This window comes from Lactuca sativa, chromosome 6 (genome assembly GCF_002870075.4).
Source record: "Lactuca sativa cultivar Salinas chromosome 6, Lsat_Salinas_v11, whole genome shotgun sequence".
Taxonomy (NCBI): domain Eukaryota; kingdom Viridiplantae; phylum Streptophyta; class Magnoliopsida; order Asterales; family Asteraceae; genus Lactuca; species Lactuca sativa.
The window spans coordinates 76,139,961-76,158,182 of NC_056628.2; the positions used below are offsets into that span (position 1 = coordinate 76,139,961).

Consider the following 18,222-nt stretch of genomic DNA (forward strand, 5'->3'; position numbering starts at 1 on the left):
GAGGTTATGTAATTGAGATTAATAGGGAGAACCTTGGGTTTGATTGAAGAAAAAAGATGGCTTGATCTTCTTGTTCCTTCTGACGAATACATAGACATAATAAACATGATTCTTTCCATCGATTTTGGAAGAAAATTACTATATAAGGATTCTTTCAATCATATATATGATTGTTCTATAATGACATAATATTCTTTAAGATTGTTGATTGATATTCTTTAAGAATAGAATTTCTTCCATTCTCACAAAATATTATCAGAATGCTTGTTATTTTATAGAGTGTCATTACATATCTTTCTATAATTTTTGATATTCCCAATCAATAATATGTGATATGTGAAATTATATCTCATTCTCACCCATTCTCTCCTATTCTCACGTAATCTTTCATATACGTCACTAGTATTACGATTGTAGTTATTTAAGAATGATTTTGAGTCTTAAAAAAAATGATACTTTTATTTCAAGTAAATTCCATATTTTCAGAAAAATGAAATCGAAAAAAAATCACAAACTAAAGAAAGAAATCAGATTGCAGTGATATAAGGATTCAGAATCGAAATTGATTTCAAATTTGAAACTGATTCAAACTTCATAAAAATGTCAAACGTGAATCCAAGAAAATATCCTTTTCCATTATACAAAAAGTACATTTATTGGCTAGGATTAAGTTATACAATTATACAATATATTTGATTTACATCTGAACATAGCTATATAGGTATATATATATATATATATATATATATATATATATATATATATATATATATACACACACACACACACACACACAAACTATATTGTATGTTCAAGGTGACCCGAGGCTCTGACAGCTCGTTTCATATGATCTCTCTTGCGGATCTGCCGAACTTAAACCCACAGATTGGATCCTCCTAAACAACATTTTGCTGACTGATCAAGAGCAGTACGAGCCTATCCCTGATACATCAAACGAATGTTATTGTGCTACATTCTTGAAGTTGCCAAGATGGATCAAGAGATCGCCCCTGCCTGAAGAAAGAAGCCTACAATCAAACTAATTGGGAAGGCAAACGACGTCAACGAGATGCGGATGGGTAAGATTGACCCAAAGTATCACACAGTCAAGTTCACTAGAGCCGAAGGCCAAAAGTGATTGTTTACTCTTGATGATAAACACCTGTTCTCCACTACTTTTCTGGAGCACATTCTTGATATCATTCATAGGTGTAGTCAAAACAGTGAAGCTGATAAGAAGATTTTTTTAGATATGCTTCGGTGGTATATTGAATTCCATCAAACTCTTCTCGCCATCATACCGAAGCTATTCAAGACTGTGAAGAAATCCACTCTCACTCAACCGAAATGATCTCTCGCCTCAATTGACGCAAAAGGGAGATTGTTGAGTCTAGAAGTTATGTCATTGGGCTTCTTTACTTAGTCCAATATTGTCACGGTCTAGGCCTGTCCAGCCGTGTTTATATCATTAGGGTTTAGTATTTATGGTGCATGCATGCATCGTTGTTAGTATGCTTCTCAATTATTATTTCTTTCACAATATTGTAACCCTAGCACAACTCTACAGTAGAAGTTCTTAGTCAAGCTCTTCTAAGGTGTTGTAGTTTTAATCATTCAGCACTTGTTTGATTCATTGTGTGTTCATGCTTTTGTTCACTTTGTATTTTACTTGTTAAGAATGTATATGATCTTAAAAGAGTTTTTAACTCATCAATTGGTATCAGAGTAGGAGATTGTGTAATCCATACACATCTCTTCTATTGAAGAAGGTTTTAGGGTTTCCGCTATCATCATTTTTTTGTTAGAGCCCTCGTCTTATTATTGACGCTGCTCTTAGATCTCGATCTTACCCTAACTTAGTTTACTAGTTTGATTCTTGGCAGGTTATCAAACCAAATTATCATGTCACACGACGACTTTCATTCAAACCCCATCAACATATCGAACAGTATCGGATCTACCACAAGAATCCCGATTTTATACACTCATGATTATGAAGTCTGGACGCATCACTTTGAGGACTATGTTCTTAGTTTAGAGGAAAATGTTTATCTAATCTGGGAGGCGATTACCGTGGGCCCGTTTGTTCATTCTGGAACGAATAACACTATCAAGACGCAAAAGGAATACAATCAACTTATTATTGACGTAGAGAAAGTTCCTCAAGACGAGAAGGGCAAACTGATGAGCAACATCAAAGTTATGAGGATGATCAGATTTGCCTTACAATCTGATACCTTTCGTCTGGTTAGTTCATGCACAACAGCAAAACAAATATGGGATAGGCTTAAGGAGCTATATTCTACAGATGAGGATCTAGAGCATTCAATACAAACTCTTTTGCTCTCTGAGTTCGATGACTTCAAGCAAAAACCAGAAGAAAAACTCATTCAAGCGTTTGATCGTTTCATTTATCTTCTCAGCAAGATGATCAAACATGGAATTGGAAGAGAGGTAATCGAGCAGAAGGTCACTTTTATGAATGGCCTGAGACCCAAATGGATGGCGATGGTTTTGACTGTAAAAGCTCATGAACATTTCAAAACCTATTCATTGGCGAAGCTTATGGGAATACTCAAGTTACATTAAAGCGTTGTGACTATGGAAACGAATGTGGTGTCTAGTATGGGATTTGTGGCCCTTCTCTCAAAGGGCAAGAGCGTGGCTGAAGAAGGAGAAGAGTTGGATCATTCTGAATGTGATTTGACAAATGAAGAATATGCATTAATGGTCTCTAATCCCAAGAAGTTTGCTCGCAAAAAGTTCCCTACCTCCATGAACTGAAACTGTCAAGGGAGGTACAGTTCTGAAAAGGCAAAAGAGGAGGTTAAAAACGCTCCTCAACAAGATGTAGTAAAGAAGGAAAGCAAGATAGTGGGTGACTCTAGATATGATTGTCACATTTGTCGGGGCAAAAATTATTTTGCTAAAGATTACGTTTTGAGGAAGCAGTCCGAAAAGAATGAGGGTGAAGATGATGAAGCTTATCATTTGCATAACCTGGAAGAGTTCAAGAAGAAAATGTCTACTAACAATACAATGAATACTTTAATTGTGCAGGAAAACATAGTTAATGATGAGTTTGGAGGCATAGAAGTCTGGTCTACAGACTCGGAAGATGAAGAAGTTCGCAAGCCCACACATGGCAGGGCTTTTGTGGCGAAGGAAGATAACTCTGAGTTTGCTGGAAGATGTTTGATGGTGACTGCTGAAGTGTCACAAATGAGAGACTACACAACCGATGGAGGATGTGAGGAGGCAACGGAAAGAGAAGACAGGTGCTTCGCTGCCAAACCGATGGGTGAGCAGATCAACGAATGCGATCAGTTGATCAAGAAGGTACAATCCATTCTCGAATCACTAAAAATACCAGTCACGAACTATGAAAAGGAATTAAACGAATTAAAATTCAAGTGTTTTAGTTTAAGTGGTAGTCTAAAACAAGATTGCCTAGAAAATTCTAACATAACTGATCAACTCAACATGGTGTCTTCCAAAAGTGAGGAAAGAAGGATGTTGATAGAGAAGAAGGAAGTGGAGTTAGTCAGGGTGAAAGATGAAGTAATTTATTTGCAATGTGATAATATGAAGCTTTTGAAACAAAGAAACATTTTTTGCTTGATTGCTAAACGTTTATATACTAATATCACTCAATTGCATTTAGATTGTGAGATCGGTAAAAAGATTCATAAAATGATTTTGCCCTTCTTGGAACTAAAGGAGGACAAAGTCGATGTTGATGGTTATAACTATGAATCTATTGTTTCTTCAGATGAAACTTATGTCGCCTATAGGATCAATCTGGACAATATCGAGTCCTTTATTAAGTCCAAAGACCATATGTAATCAAACTTTCTAGACTAAGGAAATTATTGGTCTTTATGATAAGGCCCATATAGGGGTTGGTCCCAATTTGGAAAATTGGGCCATAAGTGGGCCTTTGTGGATCCATTAGTTTGGGCCTTTTTGGTTCACTAAAGCTTATAACAAGAACATCAAAGTCATAAGGTTCCAGATAGGTGACTTGGTACTTAAGAAAACTTTCCAAAATACCAAGGATCCTACTATGGGCAAATTGGCACCTAAATGGGAAGGGTCATATCTCATTGATTCAAAAGCATGAAAGGAAGCACATTGGTTAGCGACCCTTGAAGGGAACATCTTGCCAAGATCTTGGAACGTCATCCATCTAAAAACATACTTCATTTAAGTTGTATTGATCATTTTCAAACAAACTAAAGGTACAATCTCTCTACCTTCTACTTTTATCTAATTCTTTTAGTCTTTTGAAAACCATAACTAAATTAAGCATAGGAGGGGCATTAGCCAAGCTAACGCCAAACCCAAGCTAACACTTGCTATTTGTAGGAACATAAGGATCCTAACACTAAAGGATCATGGCACACAATGACCCTAATATTCAATGATCCTGACATAATAAGAACCTAGCTTTCAAGGATCCTAGCGCTCATGGATACTAATAAATACATAACTAAGTGATCTTGACTATTTCATGTATCTAAGTAACTATAAACAGAGACTTATCATCTCTCCTACTATTAAGGGTACTTAATCCCCTCTAAGGCTTACAGAGCTAGTTACCTCTTTAATACGAGTTAGGGTATATACACCTCGCTTGGACACATGAAGTCTTACTATGGGATGTGGATAAGGGGGTCATTTCACGCTTCAGTGACTTGGCAAATCTCTTATCTCTGAACATATGTCAAGATCCTAACGTTTAGACATAAGGTTTATAACACTCACATGTTATCTTAAGTTGGGATCTTCTCCATTAATTTCCCAAGGTATATAACACTAATGTGTTATCTTGAGTTGGGATTTTCCCTAGTAATTTGCTAAAGTTCATAACACTGACATGTTATCATAAGTTAGAATTTCCCCTAGTTATCTTTGAACTTTTATAACACTACCGTGTTATCTTAAGATGGGATTTTTTCCAGAAATTTGCTAAGCATTGTCGTATTATCACAAAATTAGGATCTTCCCTAGGAAATGTCGTTGGCTTGTAGCATTATCATGTTACACATACAGATCATAACTAGTTATATTCTAAGTTTGGATTATTCCCAGTTAACTCTTGAGGTGGGATCCTCCCCGTATTTTTGAGTAGTAAAGATCTCCTATGTTGCACTCATAAAACAAGTATCCTTTAATATGCAAACTTCACGATCATACTAAAGGAATCACAACTTCTGGTTATAAAATCTAAGGAGCACCAGGTTCTATCCATCCTTGAAAATTATTTTTCCTACATAATGTTTGATCTTTTGTTACCTTAAAAGTTCTTAACTAGTTTAAGATCCCAAATTGATGAGTAACTATTTTCAGGTTATTCTGATCTTAAAGAGTTCTTGTAAGACTTGAACTTTTTAGCATCTTGACTATGTAAGTATCCTCAGAAATCCTATTACTACAACCACAAAAGTCAACCATGCAAGCAAAACATATATAAACATCAACTACTAGAGTGCATAAAGTAAAAAAGGGGTTGCCTACCAACCCCACAAAAAGTGAAATATTGTCTTACACACCTAAAATATTAAAGTTATTTTTAACTAGATAAAAACTAAGTGGTAGACTGATCACCACCACCCAGAGCCACCTCTGTCTTCTCTCTTCCTTCGTTTAGCTGCAATGCTTGATCATCACTGGCTCTAACAGGCTCGCCAGTCAATTTGCATAGGGCCTCTTGCCATCTAGTCACATTCCACGATCCCACATTCCTAATGTTTTGGTCAAAAATTAAACAAGTACTAATCCACCAAACTGAATGAGAGGTTGTGATGTTCAGATTGTGTAATAGTAAATGGTAAAAGAAGGCGACACAATGGTTTACAAGGAAAGCCCTTAATCCTTGCTAGGATCTCCGACACAAAACCTTGGGAGGTGATAATGATCACCTACTTTGATGATTTTATTGGTATAAAATGAAGATTACATTGAGTTCTTAGTAAGAATGAGTAAATAATTTCGTAGAGTAAGCTTAGACTAAAGAAAACAGTGTGTTGTGTGAACATTACAAGTGTTAATTTATAGTCTAATCTAGCCAACAAGATGTCCGATATTTCTGGGATCCTCTATGACCAACTTCATGAATGTTATTTGACCAAGTATTTCGGGTATTTAGCATAGTTGAGATGATTCCTCGTTGAGAACTAGTCTTCCCTTGACTCCTTCTGCACACGTATTAGTTATATACAAAATATAACCGTTATAAATATTAATAAAAATAATAACGATACTTAGTCGGGATCCTAAGGTAGTTGAGGATCCTGGATATTTGAGGATCCTTGATATTGTAAGGATCTTCACCCTAACAATTTCCCCCAAGTTATTCCTAAAAATATAGGGGTTAGTTTCGTAAACATTAAAGGAATAACTTAAAATAAATAAGTAAAAGGAGAGAGAATAGTAATTTTCAGTTTTTAACCCATAATGGCTAGGTAATGTGATACCTAATGGATAGCTTACTAGTCGTTAGTAGTCAAATCATATTAACTGGTCTAGTATAAATATGGGGCATCGGTTCCATAATCTCCTATCCGTTCTTCTTTGCTTTTGTCATGCTATCTTGTGATTAGAAGGTAGTTTTTCTTCTAGGATTTTATTCTTTCCACCATGGGTCGAAAAAAGGTTGTCTCTCGTAAAAGCATCTTGGCCCTTCCTGACGATGCCTTTATCGACCAAGGTATCCTCTCTTATGAGGAGACATGTTCTTTTGGCGATGATGACATTGAATCTTTAAGACTGAATAGGGCCTTTCCTCAGAACGCTATTTTCAGGCCCTTCAATCCCCCTATTTAAACCCTATTTTGTCTCCCCCACCTGGGTGTGCTATCCTGAGTACCCTTTCTCCTTAGGTTTGAGATACCCTTTCCTCGGGATTGTCTTCGAATTTTTTAGGGCGACTGGGATTTCATATATGTAGGCCATGCCACTTATCCGGAGGATCCTATATTAGGTCGACCAGATAAATCAGTTAAAAGGTATCGACATAGGCCTTTCTGAGTTGGCTTGTATATACAATCTCACAACCTTTGGGAGATCTCGTTTCCTCCTCAAGGTCAAAACTCTTAGATCTTCTCTAATCTTGAAAACCAAGCAGAATGATGGAGCTTGGAAAGGGAGATACCTCTTTGTAAGACGTGACTCTGTTGCCGATGGGGATCTCTTTCCCACATATTGGGTTAAGAAGGGTAGGATTTCAATGCTTTTCCTAGTGATCTTGGAATCTTATTCTTATTTTGTTTGTTTTCTTTACAGTCTTCAAGTTTGAAGAACTTGTTCCAATCGCTGAGGATTCTGAAGAAAAGATTGAGAAATTCTTGGCCTTGTTTGAATTCGAGAGATCCTTCCAATTCGATCAAGCCATCCCGTAGGAAAGCTCCTCCGCTAAGGACCTCATGTCGACGGGTAAGGATCCTTAACTTTTTCCTGTTTGTGGTGAGGATCCTTAATAATCTTTTGTTGTATACAGGACCCAAGGTTACTCGCTCCAATGCTCGCTTCACTCTTGCTGATCTTGATATGGCTATGTAAGGAGATCAGCTGGTGGTGAAGAAGGAGAAGAGTTCGCCTTCTCTTCCTCCTAAAAGGTCGACCGTGGATTTGACAGTGAAAACTCTGGGATCCGGAAGAGGAAAATTGTTGAATCCACTGGTTTATCTTTGGAGAGTCTAGGAGCTGAGGAAGCTCTTCAGAAGTCGCTCTCTTTCTCTCAGGCTGTAAGTGTTGATTTAACTCTCGCTCCATTTTTTATTATGTTTTTCGTAGACTTACTATATTTTTGCCACATGTTTCTTATCATGTTTCCACTGATCTAAGGATCCGAGCGGAGAGGGCTGAACAAGCCCTTCAGGGATAGGAGAAGACATGGAAGATGACCAACGAGGATCTTTTGAGGAGCATGTAGCTGCTTACCAAGGAAAACGCTGAAAGAGAGAGAGAGAGGGAGCACATACACAAGATGGAGAAGGTGATCTCTGATGCAAAGGTCAGTGTTGCGGTGGCCGTTTAGGAGGCCAAGATCCGTCTTGGTTGCTGTGAGGCATTGGCTAAATTAATTTGCAAGCCTACCACCGCCACTTAGGATCCTATACTACGGCTCGCCGGGGGGTGGGGGAAGAGAAGGAAGCCGATGATGACCAAGCTAAGGTATAAGCCTTTTTAGGTGATTAGGGTAGCATAATATTTTGACGCATGACTCTTGTAAGGCCGTGGGCTTTTTGTTTTGAATATAATGGTTGATCTTTCTTTCGTCATTCTACTTTTCCTGCATAATACAATACTAAGGTCTTTGCATAGTTAGAATCCTAAACAAATGAACAATTCTTAAGACTAAATGGCCCGATAAGGAAAAATAACTATAGTTGACTTTGTTAAGTAATCTGAAAGTTTCTTTTAGAAGTTTAATGATTAACTTGCAACTCTTTCGATTTTTTAATATGCTTTTAAAACTTCTTTAAAGATATCAAAAAAGAGGATGACTCCGAAGTGACGAAAGTTCACAAGTCAGCGATTGGTTTAGGATCCTATAAAGTTGAAGATCCTTGATTTCACTTAAAACTTCAAAGTTAAGGAAAGATGGAACCTGATTGTCTTTGAGTTTCTCTTTAAGCTCCATGAGTCTTTGAATTTTAGAATTTACTAAGGATAAATTTCAACTTAGGAGAGAACTTTGGTTCATTGTTATAAACCTTATAACATTTTCTTCTGTAAGATCCCAATCTTTGATAACATGAAAATGTTATAAACCTTAAGTAATCACCGGGTAGGATCATGATTTCTAGATAACATGAAATGTTATCAACCTTAAGCAATCACAGGGGTAGGATCCCGATTTCTGGATAACACGAAAATGTTATAAATCTTAAGTAATCAATGGGGTAGGATCCTTATTTCTGGATAACATGAAAATGTTATAAACCTTAAGTAATCACTGGGGTAGGATCCCAATTTTTGGATAACATGAAAATGTTTTAAACCTTAAGGATATCAACTTGTGTTCAAAGATAAGAGGGTTGCCAAGCCATTGAATCGTGAAATGATCCACTTACCCATATCCCACAGTTAGATATCATGCATCCAGGCGAGGTGTGTAAACCTTAGTTTGTGTGAAAGAGGTAATTAGCTCTTTAAACCTTAGAGGGGATTAAGTACCCTTAAGCGTGGGAGAGATGATCAGTCTCGAGCTTGTCTATATGATAATTTGGAGATTACATTATTAAATATAATGGGGTTTACCAAGTATTGAGCTCATCATGTGTCTAGATCCTTGTGTTTTGGGGTGTTCATACTTGAGGATCCTGATGTTCCAGGATCTTCGATTATGAGGATCCTGATGCTTAAGGATTTTCAATATTGATGATCCTTAACCGTGCGTTGTTCTGCATAGCAAACGTTAGCTAGGGTGGGCGTTAGTCTAGCTAACGCCCCTCCGATGCTTAAGTTAGTAACGTATTCGAGGAGAAAATCAGTGATAAAATTTTTAAGGTAAAGAACATGTGTACCTTAGACCATCTCCAACCCATCTCCATTTTTCCCCTATAAATGGAGTAAAAAATGGAGTAAACAGTGTTTCATCTCCAACCCTACTCCATTTTCTACCCCATTTTTTACCCCAAAAAGTATATTCTTGGAATATTCCATTTTTATAACTTATACATATTGTCAAATACACCCCTCTACTAATTAGACTCTATATTTATGATTAATTAATATAAATTAGTATATAACATTATATTATAAATATTAAATAGTGTATTTAAATTATTATTAGTAGATAAAATAAACTAGAAATGTATAAACTAAAAATGAAAGGGACTAAAATTGACAACCAAACTTCACTTCCATTTTTGGAGATATGAATAGTATTCCCCCATATATGGGGGAATACTATTCATATCTCCAAAAATGGTGGTGAAAATAGGGTAGGGTTGGAGAAGAATGGTGGAAGAAATGGGTGAAGAAATGGAGTTTAGGGGTGGGTTGGAGATGCCCTTAGTTTTGTTGAGGATCATTCGACCCTACTTACATTAAGCTACCCTTTGCCACGCACTGTCAGTCTCAAATTAGTATGACGGTTAACCACACACGCTCCACTAACGACTTAACAAGGTACAAAGTGCAATTTCATGGGTTAACACCATATTCACATTTTTCCTAAAGTAACTAAGATTAGGAATTTAATAAAAGTTTAGTTACTTTATAATTATAATTGTACTTATAATGAGAATTAATGTCCTATCCCGCCCATTCAGCTAACGACCATCCACCAGTCAAGGAAGTGATGGGTGAGAGTGGACACCTATTAGACGGTCATTTTATAGGCAGTAACTTTATACCCCCTTATAGACCGGCTTCATGAATGAGGCCTACTAACGGTAAGACTGACTTTGTTCTTATACATATATATAAATATTAAACCTATAATATTATAATAGTATAATGGTTGAATTTTAAACTTTTAAAACTCTAGAGTTTGGAATTAAAGTATTCAAAAGTGAGACTTTACAAATTCCAAAACTTGAGGGAATGTTTTGAAACCTTTCAAAACTCTTGGTTTCCATAACTTATGAGTTAATGTGGGTTTTTCGGAAAAGACTATAGAAATTCCATAACTTGAGGACAAGTTATGGAGTTCATAAAACCATTTATATAAAAGACTCTCCATGTTCCATAACTTTAGGACAAGTTATGCAAGATTTTAAAAACATTTAAGATCAATTTTTCCAAACAAAATTAACACATAATTTTTATGATCTAAATTAACTTATAAGCCAAGATAATTCATATCAACAATTAACAAGAAAATTAGTTTATCATTTAAACTCACAATTCTCATAAAATTTTGACAATTATATTTTCATTGGATGAGAATCATCATTACCATATCAATTAAATAAAATTTTATGAATTAAAACATTTTGTGGTAATGATTCTAATCCAAAACAGGCCAAAAAAACTCGAAAATTTGATGTCTGGACAGGAAACTCGTCGAGCCTATCTATGGACTCGCCGAGTTCATGCCTAAACACATCCTACTCATCGAGTTCAAGTATGGACTTGTCGAGTAGGCCTGTCAGACAGTTTTTCAACTTTGAAAAATAATAGATTTGCGTCAAATATAATAGAAAACAATCCATGGCTCTGATACCACTTATTGTTTATATGTCGATATATGGTAGTAGTGGGTTGAGGCAGTCCTGCTTTTTGTTGTTAGCCAAGATACCCGATGTAGGTCGGTTGTAAGCTAAAGGCACGGAGGCTCAGGAGGAGCAGTTGGGTTAAGACGACAGGCAAACAAACCCTGGGTATTCCAGCCCGATGGCTGAGTGGACCTGATGCATGCATGTATGTTTATAGTATGGGGTATTTTTGGGGAAACTCACTTAGCTTTGTGCTTACCCAGTTATTTATTGTTTCAGGTATCATCGGTCGCCATGGGAAGGTGAAGGGATGACTGTACACATTCATCAACAACAATGAAGATTTTACGCTTTAATATTACTCTGATTTTTAATAAATGTATTTGGAATAAATGGTTTTCTACATAAGTGATTTATAATTAGGAAGCTTTACTTAAATAAAATGAATTTTTTTTTTATTTTGAAAATTGGGCGTTACACTCGTGGGGCATACCTCTGGTATAGGTTGGACCACTCCGGACACACTTGAGATCATCTGCCTTAACTGGTGAAGTTCCTTTGCCATAACCGAGCTCATTCCTATATCAAGGTCCATATAGTTAGTATTAAGAGTATTATTATTCACGAAGTTACCAGGATCCTTGCTATTAGGAGTAATGAAGACTTTGTCGGGATCTTGGATCATATGGGCTCGCTCGTTCGAAGTTGTACCCCAAGTGGGAGCAGGTGCTGGTGTTGAGGATCCTATCTCACAGTGGTTTCTTAAGGAATTTGTATTATCAAAGTTCAGTATCTTAGGTTACAAGATTGGGAGTGATGCTTCTTCGGGTTTATGGATCTCTACCCTCATTCTCTTAATTTCCTTGAGCACCTTCATGTTGTCATCCTGCTGCTGAGTAATTTGTTGTTACAATATCTTCATCATAGCAAAGAGCTCGTTATTGGAAATCACTACAGGAGGATCCTGATATCCTTGGGTAATAATTAGAGATGTGTTTTTCTTCAGTGCATCAGAAGTCTTTTTAGGAGCTCTGCTTGTTGGTGGTGGAAGGTTTTTAGAGGAAATCGGAGGAATAGAGGAAGAGGATAAGGTTGTTAGGTAGACATGATTTCTGAATGATTATGAGCACCACTGCCCTACGGTGGGCGCAAAATGTATTTGGTTAAAAATTGATCAGATAATATTCGACCAAATTATCTGAGAGGCGATGGTGTTAAGATAATGTAAGCGTCGAATAATGATCAAAGTGATGCAAATGAGTTCCATGGAAATCCCATAATCCTTGATAGGATCTCCTTCATAAAACATTGGGAGGTCATAATAATCACTTGTCTTGTTGTTTTTATTAATATAAATCGTTGATTACCAAGAAGATGATGATACTACAAATACAAGAGTGATACTAAAGCTTAATGTGTCTATAGTGTGTGTTTTACGAGTATTATTTATAGTTTAAACTAAATAACAAGAAGTCTGATATTTTCAAGATCATCTGGAATGAATATATGCACGTTGTTTGACTTGTATCTCCTGGGTCTTTAGCCTAGTTGAAACGATTCTTCACGGAGAATGGGTCTTATATTTACTAATTTTGAACATGTGAGAAAAAGAAACAATAATATAGCCGTTAAAAGTGTTATGAAATACTCATGTTAATAATTAGGATCCTGAGACATTCTTAAGGATATTGAGGCTTCAAAAATATTAAGGATCCCGATCTTGGAATCTTGCTCCTAACAACAATTAATTAATTCTTATTGATTTTCATTAATTTATCAATTAACAAATCAGTTATTTAACTATTGATCTCATGTTAATTTATTAATTACATAACAAATTAAAAGATCGATCATTTATTTCCAATTAATATATTATTCATATAATATATTAACAAATCATTTTTCTCCTTCTCCTAATACCATTTCTAGCTATTTCTTTTTATGATGCAACTTAAAAAAGACTTTGATTCTATTTGCATTTTTATACCGATTTACTTATAATCTTAGACACCTTAATCCAACAAAAGAGTGTTCAAAAAAATAGATTACTTGTATAATGTATAATGTTCAGAACGCTAGATGAGAGATTCCCTCCACCGTGAGAACTTAAAAACCATAAAAATGAATTAACTTTTTATGTTGTGATATGATACATTTACGCACATATGACTAACAAATGTACGTCATTGTTTCACATCCATAATAAGATTGGTTTCTTTTCTTTTTTCTTCTTCTTTGTTTTCTTGATTGAACTTCTATGATTAATATATGTCGTGACTTATCTGGTTTGCACTTAGTCATCTCTCGTTTATATATATATATATATATATATATATATATATATATATATATATATATATATATATATATATATATATATATATATATATATATATATATATATATATATATATATATGAGAGTCGCTTCTTCAACCTGTCGAACAAATCTCATGTGGTCACATGAGCTGGTCAGAGCAACCCCCAACTGTACCGTCGCCGCAGCCCATTATTACTTCTTGTAACCTAAGTATCATTTTTGTTATAGCTACAAGTTATAGAGTTTGAATCTTGCTATTATGTACCATATAACAAAAGAAAAACTTCTAAATTAAAACGAGTAAGATGGGTTTATAGTTTGTTCATCTAACCAAGTTATAAATTTTTATCAAATATATAATGAAATAGATACTTTTTATCAATAATATTTAATTTTATTTTAAATTAGTACAAATTACCAATTTGCGTACCGGTAAAGAAAGATTGACAACAATTTGAAATATATGTTTATCAACTACTAAAAAGTCCAATTTATTACGTGAATTAGTAAAAGTATATAGATTCCAACTCAACAAGTAATCTTATTTTATAGGATTAAATTATTTAAAAAGTATTTTAGAATATGGAGCATTTTAGAAAGAGAAAAACAACATAGATTCAATTTGTTTTTTAACAATAAATCTAATTACTTTTAAACAACTCTTTAATTCTATTTATGTATACTTGAACCATCGACGTGAAATAGAAAAAGGGAACTCGTAACAACTCTGGGATAGAAACCTATGGTGAAAAAAAAAAAACCAACAATTTAAGTAGCAAGGGTTAATAGTCCACTGTAATTTAATTTGATTCCTTAGCCTACAAATGAGGTGTCCCCTGAAATGTGTTCAAAACTCCCAATCTTTATTCAAACAAAAAAGAAATATCCATAAATTAATCTTAATAAAGATTTTGACAAGTCCCTTTGGAATTCTCTAAGCATTCAATCCAACTCCTTTAAAAGCCATTTTCCTTTCCCAATTTTCATTCAGCTTTTAGAGTTCTTAATCAATTCTCACGCTTTTCTCATCTATTCCTCACACAAACTAGTACACCTTAAACCCTTAAACACAGACAAACTAACACATGGGTACTTTGGTGGGACATGTGGCACCAGGATTTGTTTTTCTTGTTATCGGTTTTTGGCACCTTGTCAACCACATCAAACTTCATGTTCAAAACCATAAAACCTATCATTTTCTGCCATGGTTTCCCTCCATCAAGATAAGGTATTTGGAGCTTTACTTGATCATGATAGCTTGTTCCATGTCAATAGCTATGGAGCTATTTATTGGACCAGATCGTCACCAGCCGTTTGACACAGATGGCACCATTCCTTCCAACCATCTACACAACTTTGAACACTCATTCATTTCCCTAACCTTTTTGGTCTATGCTGCTTTTGCGATACTACTAGACAAGTTTGTACCCAATGCCCAATACGAGTTGACTCATTTGCTTAAAGGTATTGCCTTTGGGCAACAACTCCTCCTCTTCCACCTCCACTCAGCAGACCACATGGGTGTTGAAGGACAATATCATAAGCTTCTACAAATGCTAATTCTTATCTCTTTTATCACTACCCTTATGGGCATTGGCTACCAGAAAAACTTCATAGTTAGCTTCATAAGGTCCATTAGCATACTCTTTCAAGGTCTTTGGCTCATTGTCATGGGTTTCATGCTTTGGACTAGAAGTTTGATTCCTAAAGGTTGTTTCTTAAACCTGGAAGTAGGTCACCATGTTGTCCGGTGCCATGGAGAAGAAGCCTTAGAACGGGCGAAATCGTTGGTGAATTTTCAGTTTAGTTGGTATCTAATATGGGTGACAATCTTTGCTGTATCACTTTACTTGGCTATGCATAAAATCTATGCGGGAAAAGTAAAATATCAATCAGTAACAATGTACGATTTTGTAAAAGTGAAGGAAAATATCGAGGCTCAAAGGAAACCCGATGAATCACAGAGCTTTCTTGTAATGAAGAAATCTTTTTCTCCACTTGACATGGAAGAGTAGATATGTAAGGCATATATGAATAAAAAAGAAGCTCTGAATTGGTCAGTTTTACAGCTTCTCCTATGTAAGGTCCATAGAAAAATTGGACCTATACAGTATTACCACCATAGTGAAAATATTAATACTTGTCCTACATAGCATACAAAAGCTTCTTACAGAAACCCTACTGTTAATATCAAGTATACACTTTATACCTCCTTTTTGTTAATTTTTTTATAAATACATACTAAATATCAAATATTATATTCAATAAATTACACCATGAAATAGAGCTAATTAAAATCTTCAAAATGTGAGCAATATTGAGTATGTTTTTATAATTTTTCTAATATATATTTTTATTTGTATTGATTATAATTAAATCAAAATCAAATATGCATCACCAAAATACACAACAAAAATATGAAAGTGTTCTTTTGTATTATCATTTCATATATAAATGAATAATTATGGAGGACCTTTATATAAACCATCAAATGGTTGATGGAATAGTAAGTGGATCTAGAAATCAAATGATAAGTGTAGTTTGTAAATAAATATTATAAATTGGTTTTGGTAACGTTTTATTGGTTTTTGTAACTTTAACGTATCGTAAGAAAATTTGATAAATTGATAAAGTGTATAAAATAAAAAATATGATATGATAATTTGATAAAATTTATAAAGTTTAATCACTCTAGGTGTTGTAAGAGTAGTTTATAAAAAAAAAATATAAATTGAAATTGATTATGAGACGTGTCAAATTAATGTTGATATGGTAATTTTATGGACCTTTAACTGATGTTTAGCCTTAATAAAGATGTTTGTTGAGTTCATTTTTTTCCTTTTTAAATATAACAATTAGTGTGAACGCAAAATGTCCTTGTTGGTTTTATTTGCTTCCCAATTGGTTATTCTTTTTTTTTTTTTTTTTATCTTTTATTAAGGTTGTAAAAAATAATCCACACTAATTAGTCGGTGAAATGAGGCTTAGAAATTAATAAGAGACCTTAAATCACTAGCGGAGAAAATAGGTGGACCAGTGGATGTTGTGCCCCCACTAACCCCATCACTATTATTAGTATTGAGAAAATTAAAAATTTAACTAAAAATATTAATTATATTTTGGAAAATAGCCCAAAAAAAAACAAAACAAAATTGTATTTTTAGCCGCCGAAATCGTAGATTGATTAAACTCATCTTTGATTTCGTCAAGCCATCTGCGAACGTACAAGTGGCTAAAGCAGAGAAAGACACTTGTATATTCGCAGGTGGTTATATATATATATATATATATATATATATATATATATATATATATATATATATATATATATATATATGCTTTTCCAGGATAAAATCGCAGATGGACTATGTCCTTTTGCGACTTCCTTTCATTTTCACCTATGATTTTGTGATTTTATGGTTTTTTTTTTATTTTTTATTTTTTATTTTGACTACGAAATTGATAGGGTTTGAATATCAAACAATCTTATTATATATAACTTTTTCAAAAAAATTATCAGTTCTATTGTTATTTCCTTGGAAAATTTATTTAAAACCTCTCTAAAAAATGAATGAATATTTGTTTTGCATTCTAACTGGTGGGGGTGGAAAGTTCACAATAAGAACTGGGAGTATTAGGGAGGTCGCTTTTTGCGACGACAGGACCAATAGCGGCGACATGAGACTATAAGTGCTTCGTGTCGCAGCTAAAACAACAAAGTCGTCGCTAAAGATATGCGTCAGAGATCCGTCGGAGACACGCCCCTTTCAATACTGACCCTTGGTTCGGCACATAATCCAACAGATAGGGCGTGTTCCTGTGGTTCGAAAAAACTCCGGACGGTGGCCGAAATATCAATAGAGACGACGTCAATAGCGGCGACACAGGAGTATTAGAGACGACAGTATTTACGACGACAAACGAGTATTAGCTACAAGGTAATAGCGACGACTCTTTAGAGACGGCATGCAATCGCTAAAGGTATTAGTGGCGACATAAGGCATCAATTGCGAAGATTATTGCCGCCGCTAAAGGTTACATTTTTTGTTATGTTTGAAACAAATCTTGAATACGTATGTCCACAGAGATGTATTTCTGAATTCACTTTGACATTTTTTGAGTATATTAGTTATAGTGAGTTTGTATCTTTAGTGTAACGCCGAAATTTTCAAAACAAAATTTTCATTTAAAATTTCTTATCTCTTTAATACTTTTCATAGAAATCCCATTTTGTTTAAATTACAATACACGACTCTTGTGTTCAATCAATTGATAAACTAGGATCCTCAAAACAAGCACTTCCTCTGGTGTGTATAATCGAGCCGGTGCCGTACCGTAAACCTGAGAAACCTGAAACACATAACACAAAACACTGTAAGCACGAAGCTTAGTGAGTTCTCTAAAATACCGCATACAACACATACGCCACTCGAGACTATAATACGACCCCCTGGTCGATGTGTCTCAGCGGGACCCTCCAGTCCCGTAGCTCGTTGGACCCTCCGGCCCGGGCATAACTCGTTGGACCCTCCGGCCCGGTCTGTATCGTTGGAGCTTCTGCTTCGGTCTATAACATCATACCATATACATATAACACATAGCACATAATCTTATACATAACACATAAGACCCTCTGGTCATCGCATAATACCACTCTAAGTAACGTATAGTGAGAAGACTCACCTGCTACTGCCGACTGAAGAATCAAGATCACGCTGCTCCGACCAGCGTC

General features: G+C 35.1%; 1 protein-coding gene across 1 annotated transcript; it reads left to right on the forward strand.

The window, feature by feature from the left end:
- Positions 1-14,575: 14,575 nt before the first annotated feature.
- LOC111890125 (uncharacterized) lies at positions 14,576-15,505 on the forward strand. The gene has a single exon (XM_023886275.2). It carries the CDS (start codon positions 14,576-14,578, stop codon positions 15,503-15,505), a length of 930 nt encoding a protein of 309 aa, XP_023742043.1.
- Positions 15,506-18,222: the final 2,717 nt, after the last annotated feature.

What these genes read in the sequence shown, in the direction of transcription:
- LOC111890125 (XM_023886275.2), top strand. Translation starts at nt 14,576, where the DNA reads ATGGGTACTTTGGTGGGACATGTGGCACCAGGATTTGTTTTTCTTGTT.